Here is a 16,186-nt window from a genome sequence, read left to right on the forward strand (position 1 = left end):
CCACATGGTGGCTCACAACCATCTGTCATGGGATCTGATGCCCTCTTCTGGTGTGTCTCAAGATAGCTACAGTGGACTCACATAAAAGTAAAATAAATCTTAGAAAAGAAAAAGAAAAAGCCATCATAAGGCATATAACTTTTGTTTGCTAATTTAAGTATTAAGAAATAAATATTGCAGGTAAACATTCTCACTAAAGATTTCTGAGAATGTGGTTTGGCAAATACAGGTGGAGACAAGTAGGCTCGGGGTGAGGGAGGAGGGCGCGATGGTTTAAAGCAGTTCTTCTTCCTGAGGGCCGTGGTCTGGTTCCTAGTACCCACATGGTGCTCAAAGCTACCTGCACACTCACTCTACAGGCTGACGCCTCTTCCAGCCTCTGGGAGCACTGGCCGTGGGTATGGCATGCATACAGACTCGCAGGCCAAACACTCATATACACTGAGTGAGTAGGTAAGCAAACCTTATTTAAGAAAAAAGAAAGACCTGAGAGTCTCGTATGTAGGACATTTTGCAGGTGGTAACAGGAATTTGTTTTCTAAGTTGGAGCCAGAAAGAACAGACACAATGTTCAGAGAGGCAGTGTGGTCAGGCCATCTGGGAGGAGCCTTACCAGAGGGCAGAGTCTGTTTTTAAGAACTCATTAGGTGACAGTGCCCAGCAGAAGCCAGAAAGGTGATGCAGGAACTCAGGAAATAGCTAATTAAAATATGTAGCAGAACCCAGGGTCATGCATGTGATGTTTGAGCTACTCAGGAGGATAGAGCAGGCCCAGGAGCTCAAGGCTGGCATGGCAGTTCAGCAGACTCCATCCCAGAAAATATAAAATACAATGAAACCAAAGGTAATATACTACAAGGAGAAATATCATTGATGGTTACACCTGTGCAGAGTAAGACTGGAAGATGGGATCTTTCAGATTTCCTTTTATATGTTCCCAAATTATTTCAATTTGTAATGCAGAAGAGTTGAGCTGTACAAAGCCCAATAAGGTATATTATATTTAAAAGAAGAAAAATGCAAAAACAAAACCAAAAAACTTAGAGAGCAAACTTTTCTTTTTGCAATAGTCTCTCCTGCCTCTGAGCTTGTGATCTGGCTGTCTCGGGTCTCTTGTGCCAACACATATGGAGAGAACTTACAAGTTAGAAGTTGATCTTAGCCAGGCCTGGGGCTCCTGTCTGTAACCCCAGCACTTGGGAAGCTGAGGAAGGGGGACCATCATGGGTTGGAGGACGGAGTACGCTACATATCGAGTCCTAGGCCTGCTTGAGCTACGGAGCAGGACTCTGTAGTGATCTAACAAATCTGGGGAGAAGGGGTGTTATTTCCTTCAGCGGTGTAGACAAGAGGAGGTTGCCCATGTGTCAGCCCATAACCTTCCACCCATGCTCAGGCATGAACCTCTGGACTCAGTGGCCGACAGACACACCAAGAGATGGTGTGAAATCTGAGGGACCTGCTGGGAAGAAGGGCTTCTGTGTGAGGGGGAGGAGCAAGGAAAAGGAGCTGAGTGAGAAAAGGACTAAAATGCTGAAGCTGCCGGGTAATAATAAAAATTCTCCTATTTTTTTTTAAATTAATGAGGAAGTTTTGGTCCTTGAAAACAATCAAGAAATCAAAAAAACAAGCTCCATACACTTGGAAGGTGTCCTGTTCAAACCCCAGAATTACACACAGTGCTGTGGAGTTCACTGCAAAAACTACACATTTTATTCTTTATTTATAAATAAAAAGCAGATTTTTAAAAGACCATGTCCAATTCCACTGCCCCATCATGCAGCTGATGGTGGCTCTGTGGTGGGCGTTTCTGGTACTGGGGACTGACCGAGGGGCCTCAGCTCACATGTCACCGTAGAGTGTCATCCCTGGTCTGGTACCTCACGTTGTAATTGTCTCCGTACCTTACAGTGAGAGAAGGTCACCGTGTACTGGGCATCCTTGGACTGCGGGGAGGGTACATCTGGGTCCACCACTGGAGCAGCCACTGTAGACTCACACTGGTCCCAGAATGTGTACTGACAGAAGACGAAATTTGAGAGGCTTATGGGTAGCCCGGTTGCCTCTTTAATTATCACCTGAAGAGATTTAAAAATAAATTATGCATCTTTAAAAAGAAACACGAAAATATTTTTCTGTCCATAGTTCAGTCATCTCTAAGAGGGGATCAAATCAGGCGATCAATACCAGGACAGCCAGGGCTACATAACTGAGCCATCATATGGAAATATTTGAGACCATTCATTGTTATTGATCTATCTACCTACCTATCTATCAATCTATCATCCATCTATCTATCTATCTATCTATCTATCTATCATCTATCTGTTGTCTATCAATCATCTATCTATTTACCTATCATCTATCTATCTATCTATCTTCGGTCTACCTATCTATCATCTATCTATTGTCTATCAATCATCTACCTATCATCTATCTTCTGTCTACTTATTTATCATCTATCTCTCTATCTCTCTATCTTTTTATCTATCATCTATTTTCTTTCTAACTTCTGTCTATCTACCTATCTATCATCTATCTATTGTCTATCAATCATCTGTCTATCTATCTATCTATCTATCTATCTATCTATCTATTTATCTATCTATCATCTACTTATCTTCTATCATCTATTGTCTATCAATCATCTATCTATCATCTATCTTCTGTCTACCTATCTATCATCTATTTATCATCTACCTATCAATCTATCAATCTATCAATCTATCATCTATCTATCTATCTATCCATCCATCTATCTTGCAGAGAACTTAGAGCCTCACACAGACTGAGCTGTATTCCCAGCTCAGCCTTTTTTTAAAACTATAAACCATGGAGTCCTTAGCTCACAGATATCTGCCCAGTTCTATCTCTTGAGTGCTGGGACTAAAGGCATGTACCATCATGTCTAGTGTATGAACCCATCCACTAGAAATTGTAAGAAAAATTATATTTCCTTATTGTATTCTATTCACCTTGCTATGTGCACACATGTGCCGTGTGTGTGTGTGTGTGGGGGGGGACCCTACGGGAGTCGATTCCTTCCTTTCCCATGTGGGTTCTGGAGACTAAACTCAGGTTCTTGGGCTAGGCAGCAAGCCTCTTTTCCTGATGAGTCAGCCCACCATCCTGAGTGTTCCATCTAAAACAAAACCTGTACCACAGTTTTCTAATGGCAAAATACAAACTTAGTAAGAATAAAAAGGAACCCCAAACACATTCCTGTCTAATTTACTCGTGATTTAGTTTCTGATACAGATTTGACTTTTATTAGAAAAAAACCACAACTCACTAATAAATTCTCCATGCAGCCATACACACGGCCTTCTGTATTTATAAATTTGACAGCCGTGGTTTAACCAACAGACCAGATACACCCAAAACAACTACACTGTCGTGACAGCATGTAGACTTTTTCTTGTCATTACTCTTTAAGCCACTTATGGTTTGCTTTCTGTTGATGTGGTACAAAACCATAACCAAAAGCAACTTAGGGGAAGAAAGAATTAATTTCAAGCTGATCGGACACAGACTGTCACTGAGGGAAGTCCAGGCAGGAACTTGGAGAATCCATGGAGGAATGTTGCTGGCTGGCTGGCTCATACTTAGCTAGCTTTCTCGTATAGCTCAGAACCACCTGCCAAGGGAATGGTGCCTCCCACAGTGGGCTGGGCTCTCTTCTACGATTTAACAATTAAGACAATCTCCTACAGACAGGCCCTAGACAATTTGACCGATGTAATTCCTCTATCAGGTGACTCTAGGCTGTGTCAGAAAATTAGAACCAACTGAGGCTGGGTGTGCTGGGGAGTATTCCAGCACTCACGGGGCAGAAGTAGGCAGATCTCTGTTGAATTGGAGGCAAGCATGGTCTACATAGTGAACTTCAGGATAGCCAGTACTACATAAAATCTTAAAAACAAAGGTAACTGGTGCTGTGATGTAACACACACACCACATTTGTACCACGCTGCATGCTGTTCTATTGGAGATTATTTGAAGTATGTCGAAGGATGTGTGTAGATAGAATATACGAAAGCACAGGGCATAAGGGACTTGAGAGGATTTGGGTATGTGGAAGGCATCATGAAATCACTTTTGTCTAGATACAAAATGCAGAGGGGGGATTTTAGGGGGAGATTTCAAACAATTGTCACGACAGAATTCTAGAAGAAGTGCTGCTCACAGCCACATCTCCTGTCAGACAGTTAAACTTGCATAGTACTAGATGAAATCTTATCAAACTTTGTGGGTATAGCCTAGCATTGCCATGTCTTAATGAGCCCCGATCACCGCCCCCCTCACCCACCAGGTTCTACGGGAGCTCAGACCACTGCCCTCTCATCCGGTATTTCCAAGGTCTACGAGAGTCACTTTCATCAAGCATTGCCAGGGTCAACGTTAGCCCAGATCACTGCTGTTTCATCCGGCTACCTGAGCCTTGATCATCGCCTTCTTACCCCTCATTGCCAGGGTCTATGTGAGCCCTGATCACCACCTTCTGACTTGGCATTGCCAGGGTCTACATGAGTCCAGATCACTGCCGTCTCACCCGGCAACCTGAGCCCCGATGACTGCCCTCTCACCCGGCATTACCAGGGTCTATGTGAGCCCCGATCACTGCTCTCTCACCCTGCATGTCAGCTTTTTGACCCGGTGAATGACTTCGCCGCTGCTGTCGACCACTTCAAGACTCCCGCTCTCACTAGAGTTCTCTGAAGAGTCATCCTCCGCCATGCGTTCTGGAACAGTTCCTGTAATGCGCGTCACCTCCACATGGAGGCGCCCGGCAACCTGGGTCAAGGAACAGGAGCATAGTTAAAAGGTATACCCTGGGCAATGCTAGCAGGAGACAGAAATTCACTCTACAGCTCTGGCTGTCCATCTCCGGCAGTGGGAGACGCTCCCTCCTAAGCCACCTCCAGGAAGGAGACCCCAAACCCACCCACCCAGAGCCTGGCAAGCCCATGCTTGCCCTTGCATCCCTCCTTTCTTACTCTGAACCAAATCTGCTCCTCCCAACTTGCTTTCTAGAACTCTCCTTAGGTGTATCCATTTTCCTCAGCTCAGGCAAGGAGCAGCTTCAAGGGAGCTATCATATTCTACTGAAACATTGTTTCGTGTTTGTTTACATAGTTGCGCATGCATTTCTTTGATACCATGCTTGGGTAATCTTGGTACTCCAGGGAGTGGGCTCTCTTGCTAGTGAACTCATGGTTAAATGCAGAAAGTGAAGGTGAAATGAGAGCCAATAACAGGATGGAGCAGTCGACATAACAGAAAGGTGTAGGTGGTGGGTGTGCATAGAATAAATGTATGCACATGCATGTAGCAAGTATTCACCCAGGATGGATGGGGGCAGAAACTGCCAAGTACTGTGCTTCCCACAGTACACTAGGCAGACATGGTCCCTGGCTCAAGGAGGGAGGATGGTGTGTAACATGGAGCTGCATGAAAACGGTCTCATGGGGTGGTAAAAGGCTCTTACCAGAAGGGATGGCAGGAACAAAGCCATCCAGCATGGGAAAGTAGTTTGTTTGTTTGTTTGTTTGTTTGTTTTTTCGAGGTTTTGATTTGTTGAGACAGGGTCTCACTATTATAGCCCAGGTTGACCTCACTGTGGAATCCTCCTGCTTCAGCCTCCAGAGTGCTTCAATGATAGGCAGGCCTCCCCCAATGTCCACTCTGCGTAACGATTCTTTTGTTCAACTTATTGTTTAATTATGCGTGTGTGTGTGTGTGTAGGTCTGTGCACTTGTCTGTTGGTGTCCAAAGAGGCCAAAGGTTATCAGATGCCCCTGGAACTGGAGTCATAGGCAGCTGTGAACCATCTGACTGGGGAGCTTCGACTTGAACTCTGGCCCTTACTAAGAGCAGCAAGCCACTCTGAACTGCTGAGGCATTCCCTCTACCCCTAAATAACTGTTCTCCATTTGTCACTAGGATGTTTATATTTCTGATCATGGCAGTGTCTCACTGGAGCAGGTCCAGTATGGTAGTATTCCTTCCTTCTTTTGGAAATGACTCAGTCTGCTCGAATGCACAATCTTTCTGCCTTAGCTTCTGAATACTATGCTTGCAGACATAAGCTACCACCCCAGGCTAAGGGTTATGTTTAATGCTCAGACTTCCATGTACCAACTGGCACCAGAGCCAAGGATCTGAGAGAAATCAGCTGGTGATATCTGACAAGTGATATACAGAGGTAGAAGTACTGAGGGGCAGAAAGTACAGTGCAGTGCTTCATACGGTGCTTGTCTGAGGACTGAACACATATTTATGTATTTACGTGTGTGTGTGCTTACAGGTGTAAGCATGCCACAGTGACGGTCAGAGGGAAACATTTAGAAGTCCTTTCTCTCTTTCCACTCTGAGAACTGGAGACTGAACTCAGGTCATTAGGCTTACATGGCTAAGTGCTTTTACCCTGCTGAGCCATCTATGGGCCCCCTGAGTACATTTGTGATATAATTTCAGATACCCAGAACGTGCCCAGGACTCTAGATTAAGAGGACCTTAAAGAGGGCCTCAGCCACTGGCTCCACTGGCCATTTAAGTTGTATTTTCAGCATGAGAGAAGCATTGGTGGTCACTGGGGCAGAATTATCCAGAAGGTCCCAGCTCCTACACACACACACACACACACACACACACACACACTTATATCCCACCCTGGGAACCCAGGTTTATTCCCAGCTACCCTTTGTAAACCATATCTTATTCTAAGAAACCCAAGGAATAACTGTTTTTTTTGTTTTTTGTTTTTTTGTTTTTTCCTGGTTTTTCGAGACAGGGTTTCTCTGTATACCCCTGGCTGTCCTGGAACTCACTTTGTAGACCAGGCTGGCCTCGAACTCAGAAATCCGCCTATCTCTGCCTCCCGTGTACTGGGATTAAAGGCGTGCACCACCATGCCCAGCTTAGAATAACTTTGTAGTTCAAGTTTATACGCTATATAAAACAAACTAGGGAGTTAAGGATTGAGACTAAAGAGAAAAACATCAGTTGACGAGTTGGGTAGAAGTCTGAATCTGAGACACACAGCTTTCATGCCTTTACCCATAGAAGATGGTGTCTAAGACTGCAGAACACAGGAGACCAGCAAACAGCCAGTAGGTTCTGGGGAAAATCTTATACTGTAGTGTGTGTGGGGGAGGAGGGGGACACAAGAAGTGATCATCCTTTATGCTGCCAACGAATACAAAGAGAAATGGACTCTTCTGGAGGGCCGTATGCTGGAACACACCACAAGCTTAAATAGACAGATGGACCTGGGTGCTCCAGGACATTTTCTTTAACAAGATCAGAGCCATATAGTGCTAACTATGACAGAAGATAGTCCAAGCAACTGAATACCCAAAAGTTAGAGCTAAGGTATGTTTCCACTATAATTGGGTTGGGAACCAATAAACCGAAGAACACATTTTCACATAATAAAATGGCTGCTCCAGAATACGAAATGGGAAAAACGGGTAACTTTGCAAGGCTGGTTTGGTTTAAGAGCAGTGCAAATGTATAAAGAGACGAGAAGGGACTACAGACAATCTTATTATGGTGTTGGTCAGAGGGATACTGGGTGAATTTCATTTTATTTGAGTCTTTCTGTAGCCACAGTATAATCAAATAATAAAGTTGTCAAAGTGAAAATGGACCTAAGGAAAAATTAAAAATTTCCACATGAATGTCTTCTAACGTGTCCAAGGCCCACAAAGGGCAAATACACCCACACTGTTGAAATATGGCTGTCTAAAGGAGACTAACAAAGGCTATTTAGGATGCCTTCTTTGTGACTTAGGGCTTCAGAATAATCTTCTGAGGTTTTAAATTTTTTATTTTATTTACTCATTTCTTTGTTTACAGGTTCTCACTGTGCAGCCCTGGCTGTTCTTGGACTCACTTGGTAGAACAGGCTGGCATAGAGATCTGCCTGCCTCTGTCCTGAGTGCTGGGGTCAAAGGAAGACACCACCACTCCTGAATCTAAGCAATACCTTGTAAAGGACATCTATGATCCAGGAAGGAACTGGTGTGGATGACTATCATTGGCGGTGGTTTTTAAAAGGAAAAATTAATATGGAGCAAAGAGCAAAACTTATTACCAAAATTAAAACAAAAAAATTTTTGAACCACAAATATGAAATGTGTTGCCTTTTAAGATCATGGCTTAATCCTGATGTATATTAAGAGGAATAAAACAAAAGAAGATCAACACACACACACACACACACACACACACACACACACACACACACACACACACACACACCTCTTCTTGATCTCTCTCAGGCAAGAGATTAAACAAAATTTCCTATCCTGTCATTTTCTAGGGGCTGGCGTGTCCTTACCTCCCCCTGCTGGCTGATGATGGGTACTGCATATTGAAGCTTCACATCACAGAAGAGACATTCCAAAAACACATTAGCCACCCCAATGAGGTTGTGATTCTCCTGAGCTTCATAGAAAGGGTCACCTCGCTTCCCATAGAGCCTCTTGGCCTGAGAAAAAGGATAGGTCATTGGGTGAGAAGTCAGGAAACAACGCATCAACTTAAATAATGTTATTTCAAATTAGCACTAAAAACGTTTAGAGGAAGCATTCATAAAAATAAACAAGTGCAATCAGAATCGTGCCCACAGAGACCCAGCACACGAGCAGGGCGTGTTTGCTAGGGGACGCTCACGCAGAGGAGCCCCAGCTTCACTCACCCCACGCCTGAAGCCTACTTCATGTCATGCCCTGTGACTTACACCAATTCCTTCACCAGATTTTCCTTTTTATTACCAACATCAAATGTTAAAAGCAAAACTCAACATTACATTCGCTATGACGACTTCAGAAATCTACCCAGCCCTGAGCACAGCTAGGGGCACAGACAACTAGGGGCACATGCGCAGACGGGGATGAAGATGAAATCCACACTGGCTTTGGCCGGACTAATTTTCCAGGACACGGACTGATAGCGCGGAGCGACTGCGCATGCTCGGAGCAACTTCTTTTCTCCTCTTTTCCCTTGAAAGTCAAAGAGCACAAAGCAAACTAAGTCCCGCCTGGGGGAATTTCCCGGATTTCGTGTCCACCGGACAGATTCACGTGCGACTGGCCCTTAAAGATCACATTTTATCTCCCTAGTGTAAATGACCAAACCATTATACCTGAGGTCTTCATTCGGCCAAGTCTCCTTCATGCTCTGTTTCTCTTACCTCAGGAACATTGTCTTTCCATTCTTGGTAAAGGTCTCTCATATCAATTAGCTTATTCTCCAGCTTCTCAATGGTCCAGACCTGGGTGCCCTTCCCTTTCCTCCTGGCTTGGATGGCGGGCTCGCTGACGATTGCGCCTCTCTGTATCATGATGGAAGACAGAGCAGACATGACTTTGACACTCCCCCCCCCCACACACACACAGTTAAAGACTGTATATACTATTGTGAGGTTCTAAGTTTACAAAAGACAGTAAAACTTTACCACCTAGGGAATGCCCTGGTCTTTCTTTTCTACAGACATCTATGTATCTATAGATCTATGTATATTTACCTCACAATTCCTTTCATTGGATATCCTTCATAATCTTGCTTTCCAATAGCAACATAGGAATTCATCACACAGATTTATCACATTCTGACTACTATTCAATTAGGGTACTTCAAGTTTTTGTTACACAGATTCAACCGTGAGGGCTGGAGTGGCTCAGGTGACTTACTTAGCACACTGGCTTAGCTCAGGTGGCTTATCTAGCACAAAGCCCTGGGTTACAGCCCCAGCTTCCTCTAAAACAGATGTGGTAGTGCATGCTCATCATGACCAAATTTGGGAGGTAAAGACAGGAGGAGCAGAAGTTCAAGGTCATCCTTAGCTACTTAGTAAGTTTGAGGGTAGCAGGGGATTATGAGACCCTGTCTCAATCCATCCATACATCAATCAATCAATCAGTCAATCAATAAATCAATCAGTCTTAAAGAATAAAAGAACTATAAAAATTATCATATACACACATCAATCAGTCTTAAAGAAGAAAAGGACTATAAAAATTCTAATATACAGAAAGAAGGTACACACATCAATCAATCAATCAATCAATCAGTCAACCAATCAATCAATCAATCAGTCTTAAAGAAATTTAAAAAAAAAGACTTTATTTTATGGTACATGTGTGTTTTGCCTGCATGCATGTATGTGCACATGTGTCCCTGGTGCCTCAGAGCCAGGAGAGGATATTGGATCCCTTGCACCTGGAGTTCCAGATAAAGGTGAGCCACCATGTGTGTGCTAAGAACCAAACTTGGGTCCTCTGGCAGAGCAGTAAGTGGTTGCCTGAGTGAGCCCTCTCTCTCCACTCCCCACACACAACTTCCCTTTTAACTTGCTGTCTGGGCAGGAAAAAAAAAAGAGATGAAAATTCATTTTCTTCCAGGTTTCTCTTTTACAGTAAACTCTTGATGCTGTAATGATAGGAGACCTCCAGATGGCTCTAAGGAGTTCTGTGTGCATGCTAGCAGGTTTCCAAGATGTTTGTCCTTCTCAGAGAGTCCACTCAGAGACGGCGGGACAACCAAGCACACCCAGATGCCCTCACTGCAGAAGGGGTGTGTGCATGAAGGCAGGCAGGCGTAATACTTACACATGCATGTATATACATGCGTAAACACACATGTATGCCTAACTTCACTCTTTTGAAACCTCTATCATTACTGTGGATGTGGTTGGGCACTGTGAGCCTGTGGAGGTCTGAGGACAGCTCTGTGGGTCGCATTCCATTCTTACACGGGAGCCAGGAATTGAACCCAGATCATCAGGCTTGTGAGCGAAGCTATCCTCTGAGTCCCTAGTTTCAATCTTTTCAAGGAAGTGACTAAGTCAGAAAGTCCTTCTGCCACCAAATTATGCTTCCATCCTTTTCTTCCCCCGCCCTCCTCATTCTTCTCAAGACAGGGTTTTTCTTATAGCTTTGGTTGTCCTGGAACTTCCTCTGTAGCTCAGGCTGGCCTTGAACTCAGAGATTTGCCTGCCTCTCCCTCCTGAGAGCCTGGGTTAAAGGCATGCACGCCACCTCCTAGCCTTCTGTTTCTGTCCTTTCTAAGGGCATTTACCCAGCATGCTTACCCATGGGTAAATACCAACCCGAAGGCTTTACAGAGCCAACCCCGGTTCCCCTTAGGACCTGCCCACAGAGATGATCTCTAGATTCCGATCCGCAGCATTTACCAGCCTCCATCATGTGGTCCCGTTCCCTAGGGCCATGCCTACCTTCCTGTTGGCACTGAGGTTGGCCGCAGGGATCTGCAGAGTCACTTGGTAGTCAGTGAGCTTGCTCATTTCCTCGGCTAGGAAGTTGGCTTCCCTCACCAAAGTGTTGGCTTTCACCAGCTGCTCTCGAAGCTTGGCCAAGCTCTGCCTAAAGAGTTCATCCCTGCAACGTTGAAGAAAAGAAAGCACACACAGGTGAAGTGAGCCGGAGTTCCGTTCCTTTCTCAGAGTGTGGGACTGCCAGGAAACGGTAACCAATACCATTGACAATTACAGAGCTACTTTTAGGAAGTTTTCCCTCCTGCCCACAGATAGGTCACTCACTGAGAACTAAAGTTGGGGAAAACATTGAGGGGTTGAGGGTTGGTGTTAAACAAAGACACAAACCTAGGCACTGGGTATTGTGGTGCATGTCTTTAATCCTAGGACGTTTGGCAGCAGAGGCAGGCAGATCTCTGTGAGTTCAAGGCCAGCCTGGTTTACATAGCCAGTTCCAGACCAGCCAGGGCTGCCACAATATTTTGTTCCTCTCCTTCCCCTCCCTCCCTCGCCTCCCCTCCCCTCCCCTCCCTCCCTCCTTATTTATTTACTACTGAGGCCCACATGACAGTCCTTCTGCCTTCCAAGCATCCCTGGTCATTTTTGACAGGTCCTGCTTGTCATCTTGTACATGCTCAATCTCAGGCTTAGACTGAACCCTTCCAGCTCCTCTGTAAGTCACTTCCAGAGTCAACAAAACAGCCTGCTCACAGGCTTCCAAACACACTTTCCTTTCCTCTCCAGCTTCCTGTTCCTGCTAAGCCACCCGTCTACAACCCTGGAACTGGGGGTGTTCTCAGTGGCAGTGGGCATCTAGTGTGGGAAAAGGCCAGGCTTTCAACCACCACAACCCCCTTCTGAAAGAAAAAGCAAAGAAACCAACCAGCCAACCTCCCTACTTTCTGTCTGCATCTTCAGATTGTTGTTGAAGAGTCACTCACACTTCTGCTGTCTCAGGGCCCACCAATCTAAGCCCTCTCCTTTGGCACTTTACCAAAGGGTAAAAGATTAGGGGTCTGGGGGGAGGGGTGGTCTGTGGCAGCTGGCATTACTTCGAACAACTTAGGATGGGGTAGTATCTCTGAAACAAAACACCAAGAGCCAAACTAGATCCAGGCCACCAATCTCCTTTTTTCCAGGTCTCTCCTCCCTTCACAGGCCTCTCCAGCCCTGCAGCCCTCATTCCCGACTTGGGGTCTGTCCCTATCCTTACCTCTCCTCGGCCCACTGGGTCACCTTCTGCTGGGCTGTCTGGCTGCTGTAGGCCAGGCGGTCTGAGGCGCTGCTGGGTGGCTGCCTCTCGGGAGAGAGCTGCTGGCGAAGCTGCTCCAGCTCGCGTTCATACATGAGCCGCTGTTCCTCCAGGGCGGTCCGCTTCTCTTCCAGGTACTGCTTCTCCAGGACCTGAACCACATTTTGAACTGGATCTGGTGAGCCAAGAGAAGAGGCAAGAGGTTGTAAGTGGCTGATAGGGACGGGAGTCTACACAGGTGCCTTTCGGGGCCTCTTCCAGCAAGAAACATGTCCTGCCTCAGAATCTCGCCTGGTCCTCTGCTTCCTGTGACAGGCCTGAGGGCTCACAGGGGAAATCCTCCTGATTTCCCTTTGGGTAACACTTGAGCTAACCTTTCCCACTGTTACCTTCTTCAGTGGGCTGGGTGTACCCTCATGTTTATCTGTCTGTGTCATAACCCCCCCGCGCCCCCCCCCCCCACGTTTCATGGGGAGGAACTGCATGTCAAACCACTGTGAAACCCAGGACGGCACAGGGCTGGGAACAGAGTGAGCTGATCTCTACAGTGCGGGACCTCTACACTCATTGAACACAGCTTTTGCATGTGATGGATGGGCTTCAGCTTGCTCGCTGTGAACTTCCCTACTCTTGTATTTCCCTAAATGGGGAGGAAATCACAGCATACCTTGGAAAATATTGACTAGGTATAGGGCGTGGATAGTCTCGGGTATTAATTCCTAAGAGGACAATTAACAGAAAGAAAGAAAGAAAGAAAGAAAGAAAGAAAGAAAGAAAGAAAGAAAGGAAGGAAGGAAGAAAGGAGAAAGAAAGAAGAAGGAAAGAAAGAAAGGAGGAAGGAAGGAAGGAAAGAAGGAAAGAAAGAAAGAAAGAAAGAAAGAAAGAAAGAAAGAAAGAAAGAAAGAAAGAGAGGAAGGAGGGAGAGAGTGAAGGAGGGAGGGAAAGAGAAGAAACATCCATCCCTTTGTCCCTTTAGTGGTCCAGAGACAAACATGTGCAGACAACAGATAGAGCACTTAGCACCTCTATGGACAGCTGTGGTACAGGTGGGACCTGACTCTGAGGAGCCAATTGGCTGGCCAGGGCCCGAATGTGATGATAACCAATGAGCTGGATACCAGATCCAGACAATAGCACATGAACCAAGTCACAATGTAAGTGAGCAGTCTCCGAAGTGTCGGCCCACTTGACAACCACATGAGGAAGGGAGACCTGTCCCTCACAGCGAGCATGTCCCTGCAGCCCTGACAACCCGTGCTACAGTCCTGTTCAGTTCTCAGCTTAATTTCCAGGAGGAAGAAAAAATGTGACAAGTACTTCAGAAGTTTCTTAATCATCTGATCACGGCTATCGACGAGACGCTTCCAAAACACACCATCAGTTTGTACAATAAGCATAAATAGTACTCTTTCTATATTAGCACGGAAGAGAAGAGAACACACTGGCCTTAAAAGAACTAAGTTAATAGAACAAAGCAAAATCGAGCAGTTCCATAGCACTGTAAGACGCTGTGAGTTGTTTTAATAAAAAAACAACAGCCGCCATGCCAACCCTGACCCTACTGGCTACATCTCAAATACAGGGACTGGACAGACTCCGCATGCATGATCTTCAAAGAACCCTTCAGCCCCTGTCCCCGCCTCCTTCTCTATGGGCGATGGCATCTCCGTTTTAATGTTCCTAGAAAACTGGGGCTCAGAAAAGTCATAGTCGCATAGCAACCGATGACGACACCAGATTTTGAGCTCTGATTGGAAGCGGGCTAGTCAACGGGAGTAACAATAACTTGATAAACAGGTTGATATAATGTTTTTATCCCGAAGATTGCTTCTTATGGCCATTCATCAAAGAACAGGGTCTTCAAAACAACCAACCAGATTACTCAAATATATATATATATATATATATATTTTTTTTTTCCTTCTTCAAAGCAGCATCAGGTTTCATCACTAAGAAATGGTTTTACAGGGTTTGGTGACAAGATCCCTAGTGACACACTGGGGATTGAACCTTGGGCCTTGTTCACGCTAAGCAAAACCTGCTGTTGACTTTCACTGCCCAGGCCCTGAAGAACTTATTTAATCCACACTCCTGCTTTCTGTGCTGCAGAAACACATGTGGCCCCAGAGGCTGACCAGCAGGATCTCAACCCAGGTTCCTTGTCTAAGAGGCTGCATGGCAGGCTGCTTGAAGCTATACCAGCAGCCAAAGTAACACAACACAAATGGAGCCACAGACCAAGATGCAGATGCAGAGAGGACAGTAACTTAGCCCTATGCTTGAGCCTCCCAAGCCGGACTTCCAGGTCCCCTCCTGGGGCTCAGCGGACACAGCCCTGCTCAGGAGTCAGGCTCTGTTTTACCTCATATCCTCTCTCTTATTTCTCTTTAAATTTTATTTTGATTTTTTTCAGTGAGTGTACATACATGTGTGCATGCATGTTTGTGAGGTGGGATGAGTGCAGATATGTGTGCATGTGAAGGCCGGAGGTAAATCATGAGAGTCATTCCTCAGGCGCTGTCTGTCCACGTTTAGAAATATTTATTTATTTCATGTGTGCATGTGCCTGCATGCTGTAGCATGTCTGTAGAGGTAGGAGACAACTTGCAGGGGTTGGTCCTCTCTGGAGGTGGGGGGGTCATACTCAGGTCATCAGGCTTAGTACCAAGTACCCTGCTTAGACATCTCCTCCCACCCCCAACACACGCACCCAGTTTTCTCACTAGCCTGGGGCTCACAGTTAGTCTAGACTGGCTGCCCATCAAGCTACAGGACCCTTTTGTCTTTGCTTCTCCAGTGCTGGGATTATAGGTGTTTGCTGCTCCTTTAAATGTGAGTGCTAGTGACCAAACTCAGGTCTTTCTACTGGGAAGGAAAGTACTGACTAAGCTATCTCTCCCCAGCCTGGGAGTTCTTTGATAATATGTCTCTCTCTGTCAATCAGTTTGATTCCTTTGCCTCTTTTAAAAATAAATTCTAATATGGCTGATACTTGTGATATGATTTGCAAGTTTCTTTGCTAATGGCCTTTTCTCTCTCCCAAACACTGCTGTCCTGCCTGCTATTCAGCCTCAACTATATCAGATCCTAGGATGAGATTTCTAGCCACAAGGGACATTATAATAATATTTAATAAATAATACGTGCGTACCTCTCTCCTCCACTGCCCACTGCACCAAATGTGCTGTGTGACCAGCAGCGGGTTCTGTAAATGAGAACTCTTGTAACGAAGCCGTGTCTACAGAGACTGACTACTAGCTAACTAGAATTTCAGTACTGTGGAGAGACTGCCATGTTGCAGGTCTTAGGCTAGTGCTAGCCCTCTGGAACAGTCAACCCTTGCCCACCTCTGTGTCTGAGCTGACATCCTGTGACTAACAGATAACAACCGTTTCGAACCATTAACTTAGCAGACGACTAGCTTCCAGCGACCCTGAATCACAGTTAGCGTCCTGGGCCGATAGAAAAAGCTTCCTCTCTGGCTGTACCTGCCTCTCTCCTGAACCCAACAACGTGTCTTAAACTTGATTTATGATGTCCTCCATTTTGTAAAATGATAAAACTTCATGAAACTTCTTCCATGTTGAAATATGGAAATGAAGATAACCTAAATATGTGTCTCCAAGTTATAGTCATTCAAAAATGGTTCTAGA

The 16,186-nt window shown here is 45.4% G+C and overlaps 1 protein-coding gene across 3 annotated transcripts in view; it reads right to left on the reverse strand.

The window, feature by feature from the left end:
- The window catches only part of Kif13a (kinesin family member 13A), a 181,939-nt gene that overhangs the window by 40,446 nt on the left and 125,307 nt on the right, over positions 1-16,186 (reverse strand). For all 3 annotated transcript variants that reach the window (XM_029468210.1, XM_021179807.2, XM_029468211.1), the window contains exons 17-22: positions 12,495-12,708; positions 11,243-11,405; positions 9,200-9,340; positions 8,345-8,494; positions 4,633-4,794; positions 1,905-2,078 (exon numbers count right to left, since the gene is read on the reverse strand). In XM_029468210.1, the coding sequence (XP_029324070.1) occupies positions 1,905-2,078; positions 4,633-4,794; positions 8,345-8,494; positions 9,200-9,340; positions 11,243-11,405; positions 12,495-12,708 (1,004 nt within the window). The remainder of the gene's footprint in view (positions 1-1,904; positions 2,079-4,632; positions 4,795-8,344; positions 8,495-9,199; positions 9,341-11,242; positions 11,406-12,494; positions 12,709-16,186) is intronic.

This window comes from Mus caroli, chromosome 13 (genome assembly GCF_900094665.2).
Source record: "Mus caroli chromosome 13, CAROLI_EIJ_v1.1, whole genome shotgun sequence".
NCBI classification, from domain to species: Eukaryota; Metazoa; Chordata; class Mammalia; order Rodentia; family Muridae; genus Mus; species Mus caroli.